We start from the raw sequence: 17,309 nt of genomic DNA on the forward strand, positions 1-17,309 counted from the left end.
AGTGAGACTTCCCAGGGTGGTAGTGAGGACTGGAGTGAGCTAAGACCTACATGCCTACAGCTCTTTGGAGAGCCTATAGTTCTTGGACAGTTACAGGGTGAGTCACCAGTGAGTATGACAGATGCCCTAGGGATCAGGGAGTGCAGTCTTTGGCTGCATTAATGGAAACATTTTACCCAGGATGAGGGAGGTGACAGTCCCACTGTGTAGAGTAAGGGAGTCAGGTCACATATAGGAGGTAAGTCGACCTAAAGAGTCTGGATACCATACCAGGTGAGATGAATTTGCCTTTTTTTTTTAAGTGTATTTATTTATTTTATAAGAGAGTGAGAGAGACAGAGAGAGAGAGAGAGAGCATGACTGGGGAGGGGCAGAGAGAGAGACACACACAGATTCTGAAGCGGACTCTAGACTCCAAGCTGTAAGCACAGAGCCCAATACAGGGCTCTAACTCACAAACTGTGAGATCATGACTTGAGCCAAAATCAAGAGTTGAATGCTTAACCAACTGAGCCACCCAGGGGCCCCCAGGTGAGATAAATTTGAAGGAGGAATTGTGTGGTTTTACCCAGGGGAGTAAAGGTGTAAGGGAACAGCAGTCAGCTAGTTGTTGTCTTCTGCAAGAAGAGGTATAGCCAAGTAGTGTTGGAATGACTTGCTCAGCTAGGTAGTGAGCTCCCTGTCACTGGATATATACGAGTAGAAGCTCTATATATGGCTGTGCCAAGGAGGCTGCAGGAAATTTGCCACTGAGTGGAGGCTTGAACCTTAGGAGTATCCTTTGAAGCGCTTAAGATCCATTGGAGGGAGAAGCTGGTCACACTTAAGTTTCTGAAAGTTGGGTTGGAAGCTGGTCTTGGGTCTGGACATCAAGTGCTAGTGGCAAGTGAGGAGGGGGCCGTTATGGTAGCAGCTCCCACTGAGGGGATAGGGCCTGCACACTTGGGCTCTTCTAGAAAGTTGGGCAGAAAGTAGAGATTTCACTATTAGGGAAATTGGGGATTTGGAAATGGTAGGGTTTAGTGGGATGACTTTGTTACCATGGACCCAGGTCCATCCTCAGACTTGGGGGAGGGGAGGGACCCCTGTTTGGGACAGGAATGAGTTGCAGTTGGTGGGCAGCATTTATGGTACATACCCTGGCAGATGTGGCATTGAGAATCGGGAAGGAAGCGGTACCCTTCTAAGATGTGGTCAAGCCACTTGTAGGTATTAGAGGATAAGCTGTGATGATTCAAGGGAACCCAAAGGAACTTTGGGCTGGTCTCTGCCCCTGTCTGCGCCTCAACTGTCCAATCTCTTCAATGGGAGTCAGTGGGCTAAACTGTGAAACCCTCAAGGTGCTTCCCAACCCAGCCCCCCTGAGTGCAGGCCTCCTAATCTCTCTGGGAAGACTGGCCTTCTTTCCTCAGGGCCGTTGGCAGAGTTGGGAGGTGGTTCATTGGTTTCCCTCAGTCTGGGATGGGAAGGGTGTGCCTTTTGGGGGCTTAGCGAGTTGGAAAAGGTCTTGAGAAGCAGAGGTGTGAGTGTTTGTTGACGGCAAGAGCGGGATTTGAAGTACAGTTAGCAGATGTTGAGTTAGATCCCAGCCAAGACTCCTGGGCACTGAAGGTTGTGAGTGACACATCAGGATGTTTGGGAAGGAAAAAAGGGACAGTTAGAATTTGTCACTGGGGGTACCCGTGGTTCCCAAGCATTGATTTCAGTGACCGTTAGGAGGGGGAGGAGTTGGGAGCTTATAGTTACAAACTTGTAGTTTTCCTAAAGATGGATGTTAATGAAAACAAAAACCAAAAAACCAAGGGTGCCTGGGTGAATCAGTTAGTTAAGCATCCGCCTTTAGCTCAGGTCATGATCTCACAGTCCGTGAGTTTGAGCCCCACATTAGGCTCTGTACTGACAGCCCACAGCCTGGAGCCAGCTTTGGATTCTGTGTCTCCCTCTCTCTCTGCCCCTTCCCTGCTCATGTTCTGTCTCTCTCTGTCTCAAAAATAAATAAAAACATTAAAAAATTTTTTTTCTTTTTAAAAAGTACCAAAACACCCAGGGGGCACCTGGGTGATTCAGTCAGTTAAGCATCTGACTCTCGGTTTCAGCTCAGGTCATGATCTCATAGTTTCATGTGTTCAAGCCCTGCATTGGGCTCTGCACTGACAGCAAGGAGCCTGCTTGGGATTCTCTCTCTGCCCCTCCTCCATTCATGCTGTCTCTGTCTGTCTCAAAAATAAATAAATAAACGTAAAAAAAATAAAAACAGGGGCACCTGGGTGGCTCAGTAGGTTAAGTGTCCGACTTTGGCTCAGGTCACGCTCTCACAGTTCATGGGTTCGAGCCCTGTGTTGGGCTCTGTGCTGACAGCTCAGAGCCTGGAGCCTGCTTCAGATTCTGTGTCTCCTTCTCTCTCTGCCCCTTCCCTGCTCTCTCTCTTTCTCTCTCAAAAATAAATAAATGTTAAAAAAAAATTAAAAAAACCAAACACCTGGCATCTACTAGTGCTGATTTTCATGAATGGGAGATGATTCTGACACTAAAAATTCGGAAGTATGTAATTTCAGAATAATGGCCAGTACTTTAAATTTGATAGTTTTGAGTTTATGAAAATGTATACCATCTTCATTTTCCTCATTGTGTTGCCAGCCAGTGAAAATTGAAGGACCAGAGTTTTGTGGTCACTGAGGTAGACGGCCACCTGGGAATTCTTCCCAGCACCCACGCCCCCTGAGCTGTGTGCAGACACACATCTGAGAGTTAGGGTGGTTGGGGTGTGGCTTTGGGTGGAGAGTTGGAGAGACAGCCGTGGGCAACACAGCCCCCTGCATGTGGGTTTTCTGTATCGGGAGTAGAAAATCTAATTCTGGCATTTCTCATCTCTGACGTGGGTTTTTGTCCCCACAGTGTGACTTTAGACACGTGACCTCTTACCTGATGCTGGCTTCACGTCTGCCCATGGGTCGTTCAGCAAGTCTTCAACTCAACGCTAATGGGAGGCTACTGGCATGGGAGGGTTTTAAATGTTACAGTCTTTGTGAGACGTGCTTTCACTCTTTTCTTCTTGTGTCTGGAGTGAAGAGGTTGGGTATTGGCTGTGCTGTGGGTGTGGGTGGTTCTCAGGCCTCATTCCTGGGTGGTCCAGGAAAGCTGCCTGGAAGAGGCAGACCTGAAGGTGGCTGAAGAGTGAGATGATCTCAAGAAAGGGGCCTGGGTTTGTCCTGTTGATGAGGCAGAGGCAGTGGGAATACAGTTGCCTCCCCAAGGTACACAGTCAGGGTCAGAGTGGCCAGTGAGTTACCCAGATTCAGCCTAATCATTAGGTGTAAGGAAAGCTTGAGGTGGAAATCATCACCAAGGAGCAGGAAGTCAGAGAGACCCGGTGACCTCTTTTTCCTTTGTGTGAGGGGACCTGTGGCCAATGCCTTGACCACGTTGATGGGCTCAGCCTCTTTCTCTGGCTGCACCAGCTTAATGAACTATAGCTAATGGTAATAGTAACTCACATTACTGAGCAGCATTTTTTTTTTTAAATTTTTTTTTTTCAACGTTTTTATTTATTTCTGGGACAGAGAGAGACAGAGCATGAACGGGGGAGGGGCAGAGAGAGAGGGAGACACACAATCGGAAACAGGCTCCAGGCTCTGAGCCATCAGCCCAGAGCCCGACGCGGGGCTCGAACCTCACGGACCGTGAGATCGTGACCTGGCTGAAGTCGGACGCTTAACCGACTGCGCCACCCAGGCGCCCCTACTGAGCAGCATTTTACATTTATTACTTACCTTTTTGTGAGCATGTAGGGAGCAACTTATTTTCCCTCTGCCTTTTAAGTAACGAAGGTTCCTGGGGCCCAGAGAGGTGAATAGACTGGTCCAAGCTCACACAGTTAATAAGCAACAGACCAGGGCAAGAACCCAAGTGTGTCTAGTTTCAGAGCTGACCTCGTCCTCCTTTAGCCTGGGAGTCAGCAGACTTGGGATCTGGTCTTCCTTCTCGGCCATGAGACTTTGGGAAAATTATTTGCTCATTTAACAAACTTTCTTAAGGGCCCACTGGCAGTGTGGAAGGTGGTAGGGAAGCTGTAAGATAGATTCTGTCTGTCCTGAATGTATGTCCAGCCAGGTAGCAGCCAGAATGGTGGAGCCCAAGTATAGGGACCTGGGAAGGGCCCTGGGGTCAGTGGCTTGGACTGACCTGAAAGTATTTCCCATCTTTGCTTTGTAGTAAGAATCACCCATGATCCAGAATTCACAGGCAGCCCTAGGTATTTCTTAGACTTGGGCCAGTCTGAGAAAAAGTAACCCGAAGCTACTTAATAGCGTAATGTAGCTTGGGCCTCAGATGACCCACCTATAAAATAGGTACAGAGCAGGGAGAGAGGGTGGAAGTGAAGAAGGCTGGATGTGAGATAGAGGGTGGTTGTGCTCAGGGAAATGAGATAACTGCTGCTCACCTCCAGCCAGTTAAAGATGAGAATGGCCTGTGGGGCCATCTTCCTATTTTTCTAGAGAAGGAAACAATTCAGCTTGTCTTGAGAAATTTCCCCATTACTTTTTTTTTTTTTTAATTTTTTAACGTTTATTTATTATTGAGAGACAGAGAGCGTGAGCAGGGGAGGGGCAGAGACAGGGGGAGACACAGAATCCGAAGCAGGCTCCAGGCTCTGAGCTGTCAGCACAGAGCCCAATGCGGGGCTCGAACTCACAAGCCGTGAGACCATGACCTGAGCCGAAGTTGGACACTCAACCTACTGAGCCACCCAGGTGCCCCTGGAAATTTCCCCATTTCTGTAACACATGTGGGTCAAACTAAGCACGCTCCTGAGTCTGCTGCAGCCTGTGACCTGCCACTTTGGGACCCTGGTACCAACTATGAGGTCCTAGAAAGGAAAGGGCATTCTTGCTTCATCTTGGCAGCTGCACTGCCCAGCCTGGGACCTGGCCTAGCTCAGCGAAGGAAGCAGGTCATGGCCCTCTGTGAGATGCCCCCAAGTTCTGTGATTTTTGGGTTTACCCCTACAGCAGCCACAAAGAGAGACAAGTGTGGATGGAGCGGGTGGGCTTTGGTTTCTGAATCCCGAGTGTTTGGGTTGTGGGCAAGACTCCATGTGTCCCACTGTCCCTCAGGTCCCAGGGAACCACCCGTCGGTAGGTTTTATGGGTCGCCTGCTTTTCTTCCACAATTGATCTGTCCCTTGTCGCTTGGCCTGAATAGTCTCCATTATTGCCTTCATGTTGTTGGTGACTCTGGCCTGGAAGCAAGAGACAGATGCCAGCCTCCACAGCCCAGTCACCAGCTTGGGACACCTGCTCTCTCATGCTTCCTGGGATGCAGCCAAGGAGATGCCATCGGGAGAGCGGGGATGGATGGGGCCTATGAATACTGTTATTCCTCCTTGGTTCTTCCTGAGGGGAGTATGAAAGTCATGGAGTAGATTTGAGGAAGGCTGGGGGAGGCAGTGCCTAATCCATTTGAGGCTGCCTGACCCACCTGTGAGGCCCTGGCTTGGGGACAAGAGGAGAGTTGGTAGAAGCTTCTAAAAGCTCTTGAAATTCCCTGCCGCTCCACTTGAAACAGAACCTCTCTTCTGTTTCCCTCTTTTGTTCGCATGGCAGGGTAGCAGGTGTACATCAGGTGTGTCTGCATTTCCACCTGATAGGACAGAAGGGAGACTCCAGGGCTGATAAATGCAGATATACGTGGGCATCACTGTTTGCAAAGCCCTGGAGATGGATGAGACTACCATGAATATCAGTGGCAGTTGCTTCCATGGACTGAACTCTTGCTCACCAGATTCCCTGCAAGGGAGGCAATGATCTCCCTCATTTAACGTGGGCAGGTGAAGGCCAGGAGAGGGGTGGTCAAGAGTCTGATATCACATGGTGAGTTGGCCATGGGACAGTTTCCAGCCGAGGTCCCGGGACTTAGGCTTTCTGTAGGGTGCTGGGTGGGTGTGTGAAGAGCATAAGAACAAGACCCAGGAATCTTTGCCCCATTCAGGCTTCACCCCACCCTGTGCATTTACCTGACCCTGGAGGTCCTAGGTCCCAGTCTTAGGAAGTGATGCTTAAATAACATTGATGGTGGTAACAGGAACAATAATAGCGTAGTGCTGCTCGACAAAGATACAAAAATGGACAGCTGAGAAAATCAGCTGGTACCCAGCTGAGGTCGAGAGGCTGAAGTAGATGTGGAAACTGAGGCTTTAAAGGCAGCAGCTGTACTTGTCCTGCACAGAGGTGTGAAGGTGGTGGGGAAGATGTCCACAAGGGCCGGAGATGTGGGGAGCTCACAGCAGCACCGGGTTTCAGAGAGCCTTCGTTCTCATGCTCTTGGCTGTCGGTTTTCTCTGCCCACCTCGGGGACCGCCAGCTCATCCCACCCTCTGCCCAGCAAGGGAGGACCAGCACCCCGAGTGTACAGATGGCAGCAGTGGCCTCCCAGCTCTCTTCCCAGGTGGCACCTTTGCTTCTGGCAGCCGTGGCCACCGGTGGCTGCCTGTGACTCAGGGCTGGCGTGTTTTGGGTGCATGGTAGGGGAGGTCTCTGTAATTTTCCTCCGAGCAAACAAATTATGCATATAGGTTGGAGAAGAGGGGTCAGAGAAGAGGAGATGTGGGCACCTGGACTTGGGAATCTCAGGGCTTGGGCTGCCCTTTCTGTCCTCTTTCCCCTCTGCTGATCCTGTCTTTCACTGGGAGTCTGTCTACCTCTATCTGTCCTTGTCTCACCTCTGTCTCTCTTGTTTCTCTCTGCGTGTCTCTTTTTGCCTTCCCAGAATGTTTGCAGGCCCCGTCTCCTGGGGCCTGCACGCCTGGTGCTAAGCCTGTGATAGAGAGATGGTGCATCGCGGTTAAGAACGGAGGTGCTAGCTCTTGCCAGCTGTGACTTCATTCAGCAAGTGACTTACCTTCTCTTAGCCTTGGTTTCAGCATCTGTAAATGGGAGTGGAATACTTCCTGTCCCCTAGCCTCACGCTGTTACAGTAGGCTAGAGGTGCATGCGGGTCTGTTGAGCACCTGAAACGTGTGTTAGTTACTTGGGGAGGGAATTGTGGGGTTTGATTTCTCTGGCCTTCAAGGACCAAGTGAGGCTGACTCCCTGGGTTCCAAACCTTATAGGTGACTTCACTTCTCTGTGCCTCAGTCTTCTTTTCTGTAAGTTGGGGATGAATGTAGTATATATCTCTTAAGGATTTTGTGAGCATTAAGTGAGATAAGTTCTGTAAAGGCTTTAGCCCAATGCCTGGCACAGGGGCAGCCTTCAGTTTTATCCCCAGGATTACTAGGCCAGGCTTGCTTGGAGCTCAGGGGGACAAAAAAGCCGTGTCCCAGGCCATTAAAAGGGCTGCGTTCGGCAGGAGAAAGACTTGTCAGCAGCTGTAGGGCAGAGCAGAAGCAGAATTGATGTGGGGGCACAGGTGTCGTGTAGCTAAGATGACCACCTGGAAACGGGCCTTGGGGGATTTTAGTGGCAGGAGGTGGCCTCAGGCAGGAAAGTGTCTGGGTTCTGCAGTTTTTGCAAGGTGTCATTCCTGCATTGTGGCCCCAAGCAATCCTTTGTGACTCCCCCCGAGATGAGTGGTCACTGGGATGCTGAGGAAGAGGCTCAGGAGCTATGAGCAGCCTTGAATAAGGGGTGTCCCGCTCTCTGGAAGGGGCACAGGGCCTGCCTCTTTTGGCTGCTGCGGCCCGGTCCGCCACAACATGGCGAAGCCTTTGTCAAGGCCCTCAAGCTGCCAGCCACCCGTCTTGAGCCGACCAGGAGTTACTACCTGCAGAAGTCCATCAGGGCTGTGTATGTGAGTCCTCTCAGCCAGCCAGGAACCTTGCCTTCCGCATCAGGCAGCCCGAGTATCCCCGATTCTAGCCCTGGGTGCTCCCCTGGGCCTCCTGTGATCTTCTGCATGCTTCCATAGGGTGACCCTCCCCGGTGGTCCAGGAGCCAGTGGCTGACCCTCTCTGTGCCCTCCTCACCCCAGGTTGGATCCACGCAGTCTACACTCCTGTAGACTCTCTGGTATTTGGTGGAAACATCCTGCACAGCTTTAACGTGCCCATGCAGCTGCGGATCTACGAGATTGAGGACAGAACACGGGTAAGGCGGCTTCCTTCTCTCCTCGTGGGATTGCCCAGCTCCTGAGCTCTGCCTGGCGCTTGGGGTGTGTGGGACGAGTCGTTCCACAGTCCTCCGTGGTTCCCCCTTCCCTGCTGCTCCCTGCCTCAAGTGGGGGCCTTGGTCCTTGCTGGGGGCTGTCTGCCAGAGCCCCACCCAGAGCCCCTGGAGTTTCTGTTCACCTCCAGGCCAGTGGCAGCCAAAACCCCCTTGTCAAAGAGGAAGTATCTGTTGAGAAAGCACCGTGAGATATCGGGAACGTTGCTTCTTCTTCTCACGTGTAGAGAGGGATGCAAGGGCGTTGGGAGGGATTTTATGGTTGTTCCTGCTGTGGTTTGGAGGGGGGCTGGGACCTTGGAAAGGTCAGCTCTTGACCTGGTGTCTCCTCTACCCACGGACCCCAAATGTGATGTAGTGCCCCAAGGAAGCCAGTATCTGTGGGTCCCCCGGGTATTGTCTCTAAGCTCTGCCTCTGTTTGCTTACAGAGTTGGCGGGGCGGGGTGGGGGGGGGGGTTCATTTTCTTCTTGAGAGTAACGGTTTCTCAGACATAGGGAATCCCCGCCCCCCACCCCCCAGGACCAGGGGCTGAGGCTTAAACACCTGACGTGTGCCCTCTGCTCTGCTCAATGAGTTTCCTCTGGAAAGCACTGGCTGCTTGCATGCACCCTCTCTCCCATTGTGGAACTCGGCCAAGAGTCCCAAGGCATCTGAGACAGGTCTGAGGTTGGGCAACTGGGACCAAGAGGACCCATTCCTTCTTCTTTCCTCTTATAGTTGTTCAAATGTTCATTTCTTTTCTCTATTGAGATTCATTCCACGTACCATAAAACTCACCAGTTATGGTGCACAATTCAGTGGCATTTAGCGTATTCACCATGTTGTGCGGCTACCACCTCTAATTCAAGGACATTTTCATCACCCCAGAAAGAAAACCGCTACTCATTAGCAGTCACCTTCCATCATCTCCCTCGCCCGGCCTGTGGCAACCAACAGCCTGCTTTCTGTCTCTACAGATTTGCCTGTTTTGGACGTTTCATAGACATGGAATCCTATATCGTGTCCTTGTGTGATTGGCTCCTTTCACTTTGCATGATGTTTTAGGGTTCATCCACGTCGAAGCAGATGTCGGTGCTATGTTCCTTTTTTATGGCTGACTCATATTCCATTGTATGGCTTGACCACATCATGTCTTCTTGGGCTTTGCCTCAGAGGTGACTTTTTTGCCCCAGAGAGGTAATGTCATGTCTGGACACTAAAGAAGCATCAACTTGAGGCAGATGCTCTGAGCCTGGGGTCCCTGCCTTTCTTGGTCTTGTTTTTAGGTCCTGGTCTGCACGGAATCATGTAAGTGAGCCAAAATCTTAGCTACTGTGTGTGTATTTGGCCTCTCTAACAGTCCCGACATTGAGGGACCTTGTCCAGGGCTTTCCTGGGAGTAGCATTGAGCTCTATGCAGTGGTCAGGTGTGCCTCATCTCCAGATTGGCGGGTTTGCTGCTGGGAGGCCTGGGTCTGCAGAATTTGGGTCTTGTTTTGTGGATTTTCATGCCTCTTTTCTCTGTCATCTGCCCACCATCCCTTTCCCGGTCTGGTGGATGCTGCCCCGTGGCATTCTGGAAAAAGGCACCATTTGGGTGTGAGTGGTGATCTCGTAGTCTGGGTCAAGTGCTGTCTGGGGCTTCGGCCAACTGTTCTTTGGCCAGCCCTGAAGAATGGGCCAGTTTGTGTGTTAGCTGACTAGGGAGGCGTGGGATAGAAAAGGAGAAATCTAGAAGTGAGGCCCGCGACTTTCCAGCCAATTCCTGAAAGCCAGAGTCAGGCTGGGATTTCTAAAGGCTTTGGCAACTTGCTTGGCAGCTGTCCTCTCCCCCAGGGAATCCGAATTGCACATCTCAGTGGATTTGGGCCTCATCATTCCATTAGGAGCCCAGCTCTTCTCCCCTGCTGGGTGGGAGGCTGGAGGGAGGGTAATAGTGCGGAACCCCCAGCGTCACGCCAAGTTCCTGTAGAATATCATGCCCACATTGAGATGAGTGTGGTGGGGTCTCCTCCCCCAAGGCCCACTGTCCCTGTCGTCTGAGTGGGCACCCCATCTGGTTTCCCTGAAGCAGGTTGATGGGCGGGGGGCTGGCGGGCAGTCTGGGCTGGAAGCAGCGGCAGGCTGTTTAATCTGCTTTGATTTCTGGTCTTTGGAGAGGGCTTGGCTACAAGGCCCAATTGTTTATGTCTTAGGAGCCAAAGCAGACAAAAGATGCTGGGGAGAGAGCACGGGAATCCAGATAAAATGCCAGGGCTCCTTGTCAGCTCGCTACAGCTTAATTCTTTACATCCCTGTGAGCTTTCTTAAGAAGGTTATGGTCATTTAAAAATAGTTTTTCAAGAGCCCCTAAAAGAGGGCTTTGCTTGGAAACCAAAGGCAGGGGGTGGGACAGGAAACTGTCAATCTTTAAGCCCCATGGTGTGGATTTGTCTAAGAAAAAGAATTTGCCTTTGTGGCCCAACGTGGGGAAACCCCCTCCCATCCAGACCAGGGGAACCCCAAGGTTCTCCTATGTCTAGGAAGCCATGTCTCACTCGCTAGGATTTTAATTTGGGGAGAGGGGTTCATAGGTGGCTTGACCCTGCTGCCCATGAGGCCTTACCCTGCAAGGGCCTGGTGGTCTGCATGTGTAGAAACCCACATGCATGCCCCCCACCCCCCCACCCCCCGTGTGGATTAAATCCTCTTGTTCTAAAGATGCAGGGAGTTAAAGAACTACAAAGAATGGGTGTGTTGCATGTTTATTATTTGAAGATAACGTCTCAGCAACTATCGCTACGTATTTTTAACTCCAGTTAGGTTCATAAGGGACAGGGATGGTCCAGTTGGTCATTCATTAAACTGCCGTCTCTCTTATGTTTATCTTTTTTTTCCCCCCTAATGGCTCTAGTGAAAGCAGCTTTCTCAGGAAAGGTAACACCACACACTCCATTCCCTCTCAGCCAGTGAATCTATTTGGAAATTGCAAATAATTTTCCCTTCCTCTCCTCTTTCCTCTACCATTGGATTTTTTTTCCCATTTACTTTTTTTTTTTTCCAGGAGAAAAACAAATTTTAAGACACTTCCACCCACCCTCATATTTTAGTTTTTCAAGTCCCTTGAAACCCGGGAGTTCTAGATGCACCGAAACACCTTTGGTTCTGATCTCCTGAGGTCACTCAGCTCTAAGAGGAAGGGCTAAGGCCGAGTGCTACTCGCATGGGCCTTTGGGAACTCAAAGCTACCCCTTGAGATCCGCTGATAGATTGATTACCCCCCAGGCTAGGAGCGCTGCATGCTTTCTGACTGCCTTGCCTTTCGGTGAACAACTCAATTTGGTGAGGCTCGGAATTTGTCAACAAGTAATGTTGAGCAATCGTGTGTTTAATGTTCCCAGGCATGTGGCTGAAACCTTTTGAAGGCGAAGGGTGGAAGGCGACAACCCGTTTGTAAGTCAATTCTTTGCAAATTTTGTTTCCTGCGGTGCTCTCTTGGAAAAAAAAAATAAAAATAAAATGAAAAAATTTGAATTCCTTCATCAGCATTTATTTGTTTTCACCCAGCCGGTTTCCCTTGGGTTCAGCAACAATGAGGGGAGACTTCTCTTCCTCTCCTGAAATACAGCCAAAAAATAGATTTTTTTTTTCCTGATCTAGAAAGATTCTCAGGTGCCATGGTGCCCTTCAATGCAGAGCGGCTCGGCTCGGACGGTTTCCCAAAATTTGAAAGGTCAATTGCAACTTCAGAGTTTTACCAATCAAACCTGAAGTCGGGAGATGTGAGTGGGGGTCTGAGAAGAGGTGAGCCTGCCTGTCCTCAGCCTGCTCCGTAGGTACTGGCAATTGGTTTCAAAGTCTCTTGGTCCTCCCTCTGGAGCAGGGGTGGGGTTGAGGCTCCCAGACCCTTCTTTACAGGAGGAGGTCAGGGTCTGTCTCAGTCTGAAGTGCCCCTCTCCTTTTTAAACTCCGAAGGGCACTGATCCAGTGACAGTGAAAAAGGATTAATACTATCCCAGCATTAAAACCAGGGTTCTTGGGAAAGTAGCTGGAGCCAAGGAAACCGCTAGATGATGTTCCCAACTCCATGCATCCCCTGGAGGAGCTCAAAAGCATGCGGCGGCCAGGATCTCATTCCAACATACCATCTACCAGAGGTGGGGAGGTCAAATGGACCCACTAAGCAGATGGGAGAAGTGAGGCCCCCAACATGGGAAAAGGGCCTTGCTGTTGAACACTGAGTCAGTGGGGCCTGGGGTGGCCGGGGGACTGAGCTGGGACTCTCAGGGCAGAGCTGAGGCCTTTTGCAGGTGGGCACTGTGAGAGAGGCAGCAAAATGGTATTTTAGGGCAAACGGAGGAGCTAAGTGTGCTTGTCTTTGCCTTCATCTCACATGTAGAACGTTGCCTGTACACTATTGCAGAAAAAGGTGGGAGAGTGTTCTTGCTTAACATCCAACTCCCTGAGTTTCTGGAAGATAGTAGAGGTGAAGAGGGGTCTGGTCCCTTGAGGCAGACACACTGTTGGTGAGAGGGCAAGAGAGCAGGCTGGGAGTGAGCCTGGACATACAGGATCTACGTGTAGCCTTGGAAGAGAGGGCTCAGCCCCCTGGGGTGGGGGCGGGAGGGAGCCAGGGACCACCTTCTCACCACCCTCATTCCTCACTAACCCTCTCAGGATGAAGTTTCCAGAAGGTTCATCTGTGCAAGGCCATCAGTGGTATTGCTTCCTTCCCATCTTCCTCTGCCATCTCGTCCATATAGACCCATCAGAATCCTCCTGGAGCCCAGGCCTTTTCATAATTCTGATACACAAAGCTGTCTGCACCTACACTTCCTCCCCTATAAGAAACTGCGAAAAGGGAATCTCCATCTGGTCTCCTGCACCAGACCCTGGTGGTCCCAGGTCACCGTGGGGACTTGGGTCTAGGGAGTCCTTCTGGAATATGGGCTGGGCAGTGCCAGGTGGTTGTCGGGGAGGAGCAGGAGGTGGGCCCCTCTGAGGCCCCGCCCCTGGCGGTAGGAGAGGCCACACCCCCTCCCTCCTCATTGGTCCGCCTCGTGTTGCCTCCTTCCCAGAGTGCAGGAGATGCTTGATAGCCCGTCTGCAAATGGGTAAGGTTTGGGGGTCGATTTCTGCCTTTCAAGGGGCAGGGAGGGATAGCAGAGTCTGTGTAAGAATTTTTTGAGAACAAGGAGGAGCCTGTGTTTGTTGTAGCTGGAATCAGGATCACATCCGCAGGTACCCGCACCCTCCGTCAGTAGGTCAGGGGACAACTCTTGTTTCTCTGCATCTCACAGAAGCACAAAGCGGACCCCATCCGCCTTTCCCTGGCGGCATGCAGCTCAGGGAGCTTTGAAATGATGCTGTTACATAGGCCTCTCTCTCCCCTCTTCCTCCTCATTTGTGCATGCTACTGGTATCTTGCCCCTTCCAGCGCCTCTCTCCTGCCTTCCGGCCCGCCTCCCCCATTTTCCCCCTCACACCATTTGTGCTCTTGCTTAAGATGGTGAAAATAACTCCCACCTGCAGAAACCCCCTCCTCCCAGTTTCCTCCCTGTTTCTCCTTTGCCCTCCAGAAACTGACTTCTACTCCTGGGTCTTTGCTTTCAGGTGCAGCCCAAATTCCGTTACCCCTTCTACTATGAGATGTGCTGGTATGTCTTGGAGAGATACGTATACTGTGTGACCCAGCGGTCCTACCTCACTCAGGAATACCAGAGAGAATCCATGCTTATTGGTGAGTGAAATGCGGACTGGCTGCCTCCACTGCTCAGCTGGGCAGGAAGAATTTTTTCAGTGTGGCCCCTGAGAGTCCCTGGGTTTCTGGAATTCTTTTGAACCAAAGTGTCGGATAGATTCCTAGAGACCCCTTAGGAAGGGGAAGCCATCCTTGTTGACCTTCGATTTGGAATACAGGGTCCAAGAAAATGAAATTGTGACCCCCCCCCCCCAAAAGAGTCCCACTGGTGGCCTCCAGGTCTCGCTGGTGACTGTTTAGGTGTGAGGAGAATCCAGTCCAGGCATGGTTGCTGAGACAGGACCCCCACGGAGCAAATAATCCTGGTTGTTTTATTTCTCCGTGGTCACCAGCTGATCCCCCTATCCTCACCCCTCTGCTGCACCTAGGGGTTGGTTTTTGTCTATATGGGAGCAGGCCCACGAGGTGTAGCCAGTCCTCAAAATCTGAGGCCAGCTTTGAGCCAGCGGGAGGGGTGACCAGGGCTGGAGACACAAGCTTGCCAGAGCAGTGGGTGGTTCTGACAGAGGCTGGGAGAGAGCGTTTATAGCCACAGCTGTGGAGCCCTGCCTTACTTCCTTTATTTAAAGGGACATCACCCCCCAAATGGCTCAGTCCTTGAATCTTGACTCATAGGTGCCCGCCTGAAGTTGCCTCTAGCTGTGACAGTGAGCCCCCAGGAGCAATCTGGAGGAACACCCATCTTCCCTCTGTCCCTGCCCCTGAGCTGTTACTGCTGAGGGGTTTCCTGGATGCAAAGTCTGCTGAGCCTCATTCATGGTTTCTGTCTCATCACAGGATAGAAAAATACGATCGGTCTGTCTCCTTTAGGGTTTGCACTGTTTCTTTCTCTTGCAATCGCCAGGATTTTTAGATTCCCTATTTTTTTTTTTTTTCTCACTGCAAAAAGCCTTCTTCCCTCCTTCCCTTGACTTTCATCCTCGGTGACTTCTGGGGGTTTCACACTGGGCATATGATGGGGAACAAATGTTTCTGCTGGGGTCTTTATTGGGAAGTGCTTCTTTACCTCCTAGAGGTTCAGTTTTGTCTGGGGAGTCTGTTGTGAGTCTCAAACATGTCAGATGATGTAATATTCAGGTGTGGAAAAGTCTGAGACCCCACAGCCTGCTCTTTGGAAGCTCCCAGCTTGGTAGGAATTAGGAAATGATTCTGAAATAATGAGATAACCCCTGTGGTTGTAGTAGCTCCACGTTCCTGTGGGGACCGGACGCTTGATTTTGTGGCAGTCCTCAGGACCAGCAAACAGGAGGTCACATCTCTCATTTGTGTATTTAGGGCCATAGGAGAACATCCCTGATTCCATTTGCAGGCATGAGACAAAATCTTGAGGCGGCATTTGGGTCATTGGTGCCTGATTTTTTTCTTAAAATTTCTTGTCTTTGTTTCTCATTGTCTCAGCACTCCTCCCACAAAAGAAAAGGGGAGATGTTAGGCAGTTGCCTCATTTATCAAATGCTGGTTGTGCACCAGGACCCGTGCTTAGTGATGCCTTACTGAATCCTCACCATAAGTGTTCAGAGGAAGCATTTTGTGCCATATATATATATATATATATATATATATATATATATATTTAAGTTTATTTATTTATTTTGAGATAGAGAAAGCGTGAGTTGGGGAGAGGCAGAGAGAGAGAGAGAGAGGGAGACTGAGAGGATCTGAAGCGGGCTTTACACTGTCAGTGCAGAGCCTGAGGCAAGGCTTGAACTCACGAGCTGTGAGATCATGACCTGAGCCGGTCAGATGCTTAACTGACTGGGCCACCCAGGTACCGCGTATGCCTTACATTTTTAAAAACATGTAGTTCACATATCCTACAAGTTAATGTGTACAACTCAGTGGTTTTTAGTATATTCCCAGAGCTGTGAAATCATCACCAGTCAATTTTGGGGTTGGTTTCTTTACCCCAGAAAGAAACCTGTACCCTTGAGTTATCTCCTTATCTCCCCCTACCCCAGCCTAGGCAGTCACTAATCTACTTTCTGTCTCCATAGATTTCCCCCTATTCTGGATATTTCACATGAATCATTATATGTATTTTTTTGGTCTCATTTTTATATGTTGAAAAATAAAATGCCAGGTGTATTCAGAGAGGTAAAGCAACCTGAATGGGAACACACAGCTAGGAAGAAACAGAGAGCTGGGATTTGAACCAACATCTGACTGACCCCTACCTTTCTAAAGGCTGAGGGGAGGCATAGACCATTAGAACTGTCCAAAGAAGCGGGGCACCTGGGTGGCTCGGTCAGTTAAGCGTCCGACTTCGGCTCAGGTCACGATCTCACAGCTTGTGAATTCGAGCCCCGTGTCGGTCTCTGTGCTGACAGCTCAGAGCCTGGAGCCTGCTTCTGATTCTGTGTCTCCCTCTCTTTCTACCCCTGCTCCGCTCATGCTCTGTCTCTGTCTGTCTCAAAAGTAAACATTAAAAAAATAAAAATAAAAATAAAAAAAATAAGCCCGGTCTCCTGAGTAAAGGGGAGGCATAGTGAGTGGAGGCTCCAGGGACTTCCAGCAGGGAGTTTGGGCCATTCATCTCAGTCTTCTGCTGACCCTCCTGCTCCCTGTAGATGCCCCAAGAAAACCCAGCATAGACGGCTTCTCATCTGATTCCTGGCTGGAGATGGAGGAGGAGTCCTGTGAGCAGCAGCCTCAGGAGGAGGAGAAGGAGGAGGAGGAGGAAGAGGAGGAGGAGGAGGGTGCAGATAAGGTGCCCAAACTTCCGGCTGATGGTCCTGCCTCGCCCACCAGCACCCCTTCAGAGGACCAGGAGGCCCCCGGGAAGAAGCCCAAAGCACCTGCCATGCGGTTCCTCCAAAGGACTTTGTCTAACGAGTCGGAGGAGAGTGTGAAGTCCACGACGGTGCCCACAGACTACCCCAAGACGCCCACTGGCTCTCCAGCCACGGGGGTCTCTGCCAAGTGGACCCACCTCACCGAGTTTGAGCTGAAGGGCCTGAAAGCGCTGGTGGAGAAACTGGAATCTCTCCCAGAGAACAAGAAGTGTGTCCCCGAGGGCATCGAGGACCCCCAGGCACTCCTGGAGGGTGTGAAGGTGGGCAGGGGGGTCGCATCTGGACCTGGGCGGCTGAGAAGGGCCTGGCAGTTCTCAGGGGCAGCTCAGCACAGGGTGGCTTGGTGCAGACTGTCCTGGGGGTATGTCTATGCATGGAAAGGGGCTTCTGGTCCAAGCAAGCCCTTGTAGGGCCCCTGAGCTGAGGCTACCATTGAGCTATATAGGGGGAGCTGCCTCTGTGGTTGGCAAGGACTTATTCTCAGCACTTATTGAAAATCTGGCAGGCTTTGCTGGCATTAGACATCATGGGTGTGCCCACAGTGCTGTTGTTAGGTTTGGGGACAGACCCCTCCATCCTGTTCAGCAAGACTCTGGGCTGGCTTCTCCCAGAGCATGCATCTGTTTCATATGACCAG

At 50.9% G+C, this 17,309-nt stretch overlaps 1 protein-coding gene across 12 annotated transcripts in view; it reads left to right on the forward strand.

Moving 5' to 3' along the window:
• The window catches only part of KDM2B (lysine demethylase 2B), a 153,533-nt gene that overhangs the window by 70,454 nt on the left and 65,770 nt on the right, over nt 1-17,309 (forward strand). For all 12 annotated transcript variants that reach the window (XR_007145959.1, XM_047828605.1, XM_047828602.1 and 9 more), the window contains 3 exons: nt 7,969-8,084; nt 13,733-13,859; nt 16,448-16,932. Coding sequence is in view for 11 of the 12 variants with exons in the window: in XM_047828605.1 (XP_047684561.1) it covers nt 7,969-8,084; nt 13,733-13,859; nt 16,448-16,932 (728 nt within the window). In the remaining variant the exon portion in view is untranslated. The remainder of the gene's footprint in view (nt 1-7,968; nt 8,085-13,732; nt 13,860-16,447; nt 16,933-17,309) is intronic.

Source organism: Prionailurus viverrinus, chromosome D3 (assembly GCF_022837055.1).
Source record: "Prionailurus viverrinus isolate Anna chromosome D3, UM_Priviv_1.0, whole genome shotgun sequence".
Taxonomy (NCBI): Eukaryota; Metazoa; Chordata; class Mammalia; order Carnivora; family Felidae; genus Prionailurus; species Prionailurus viverrinus.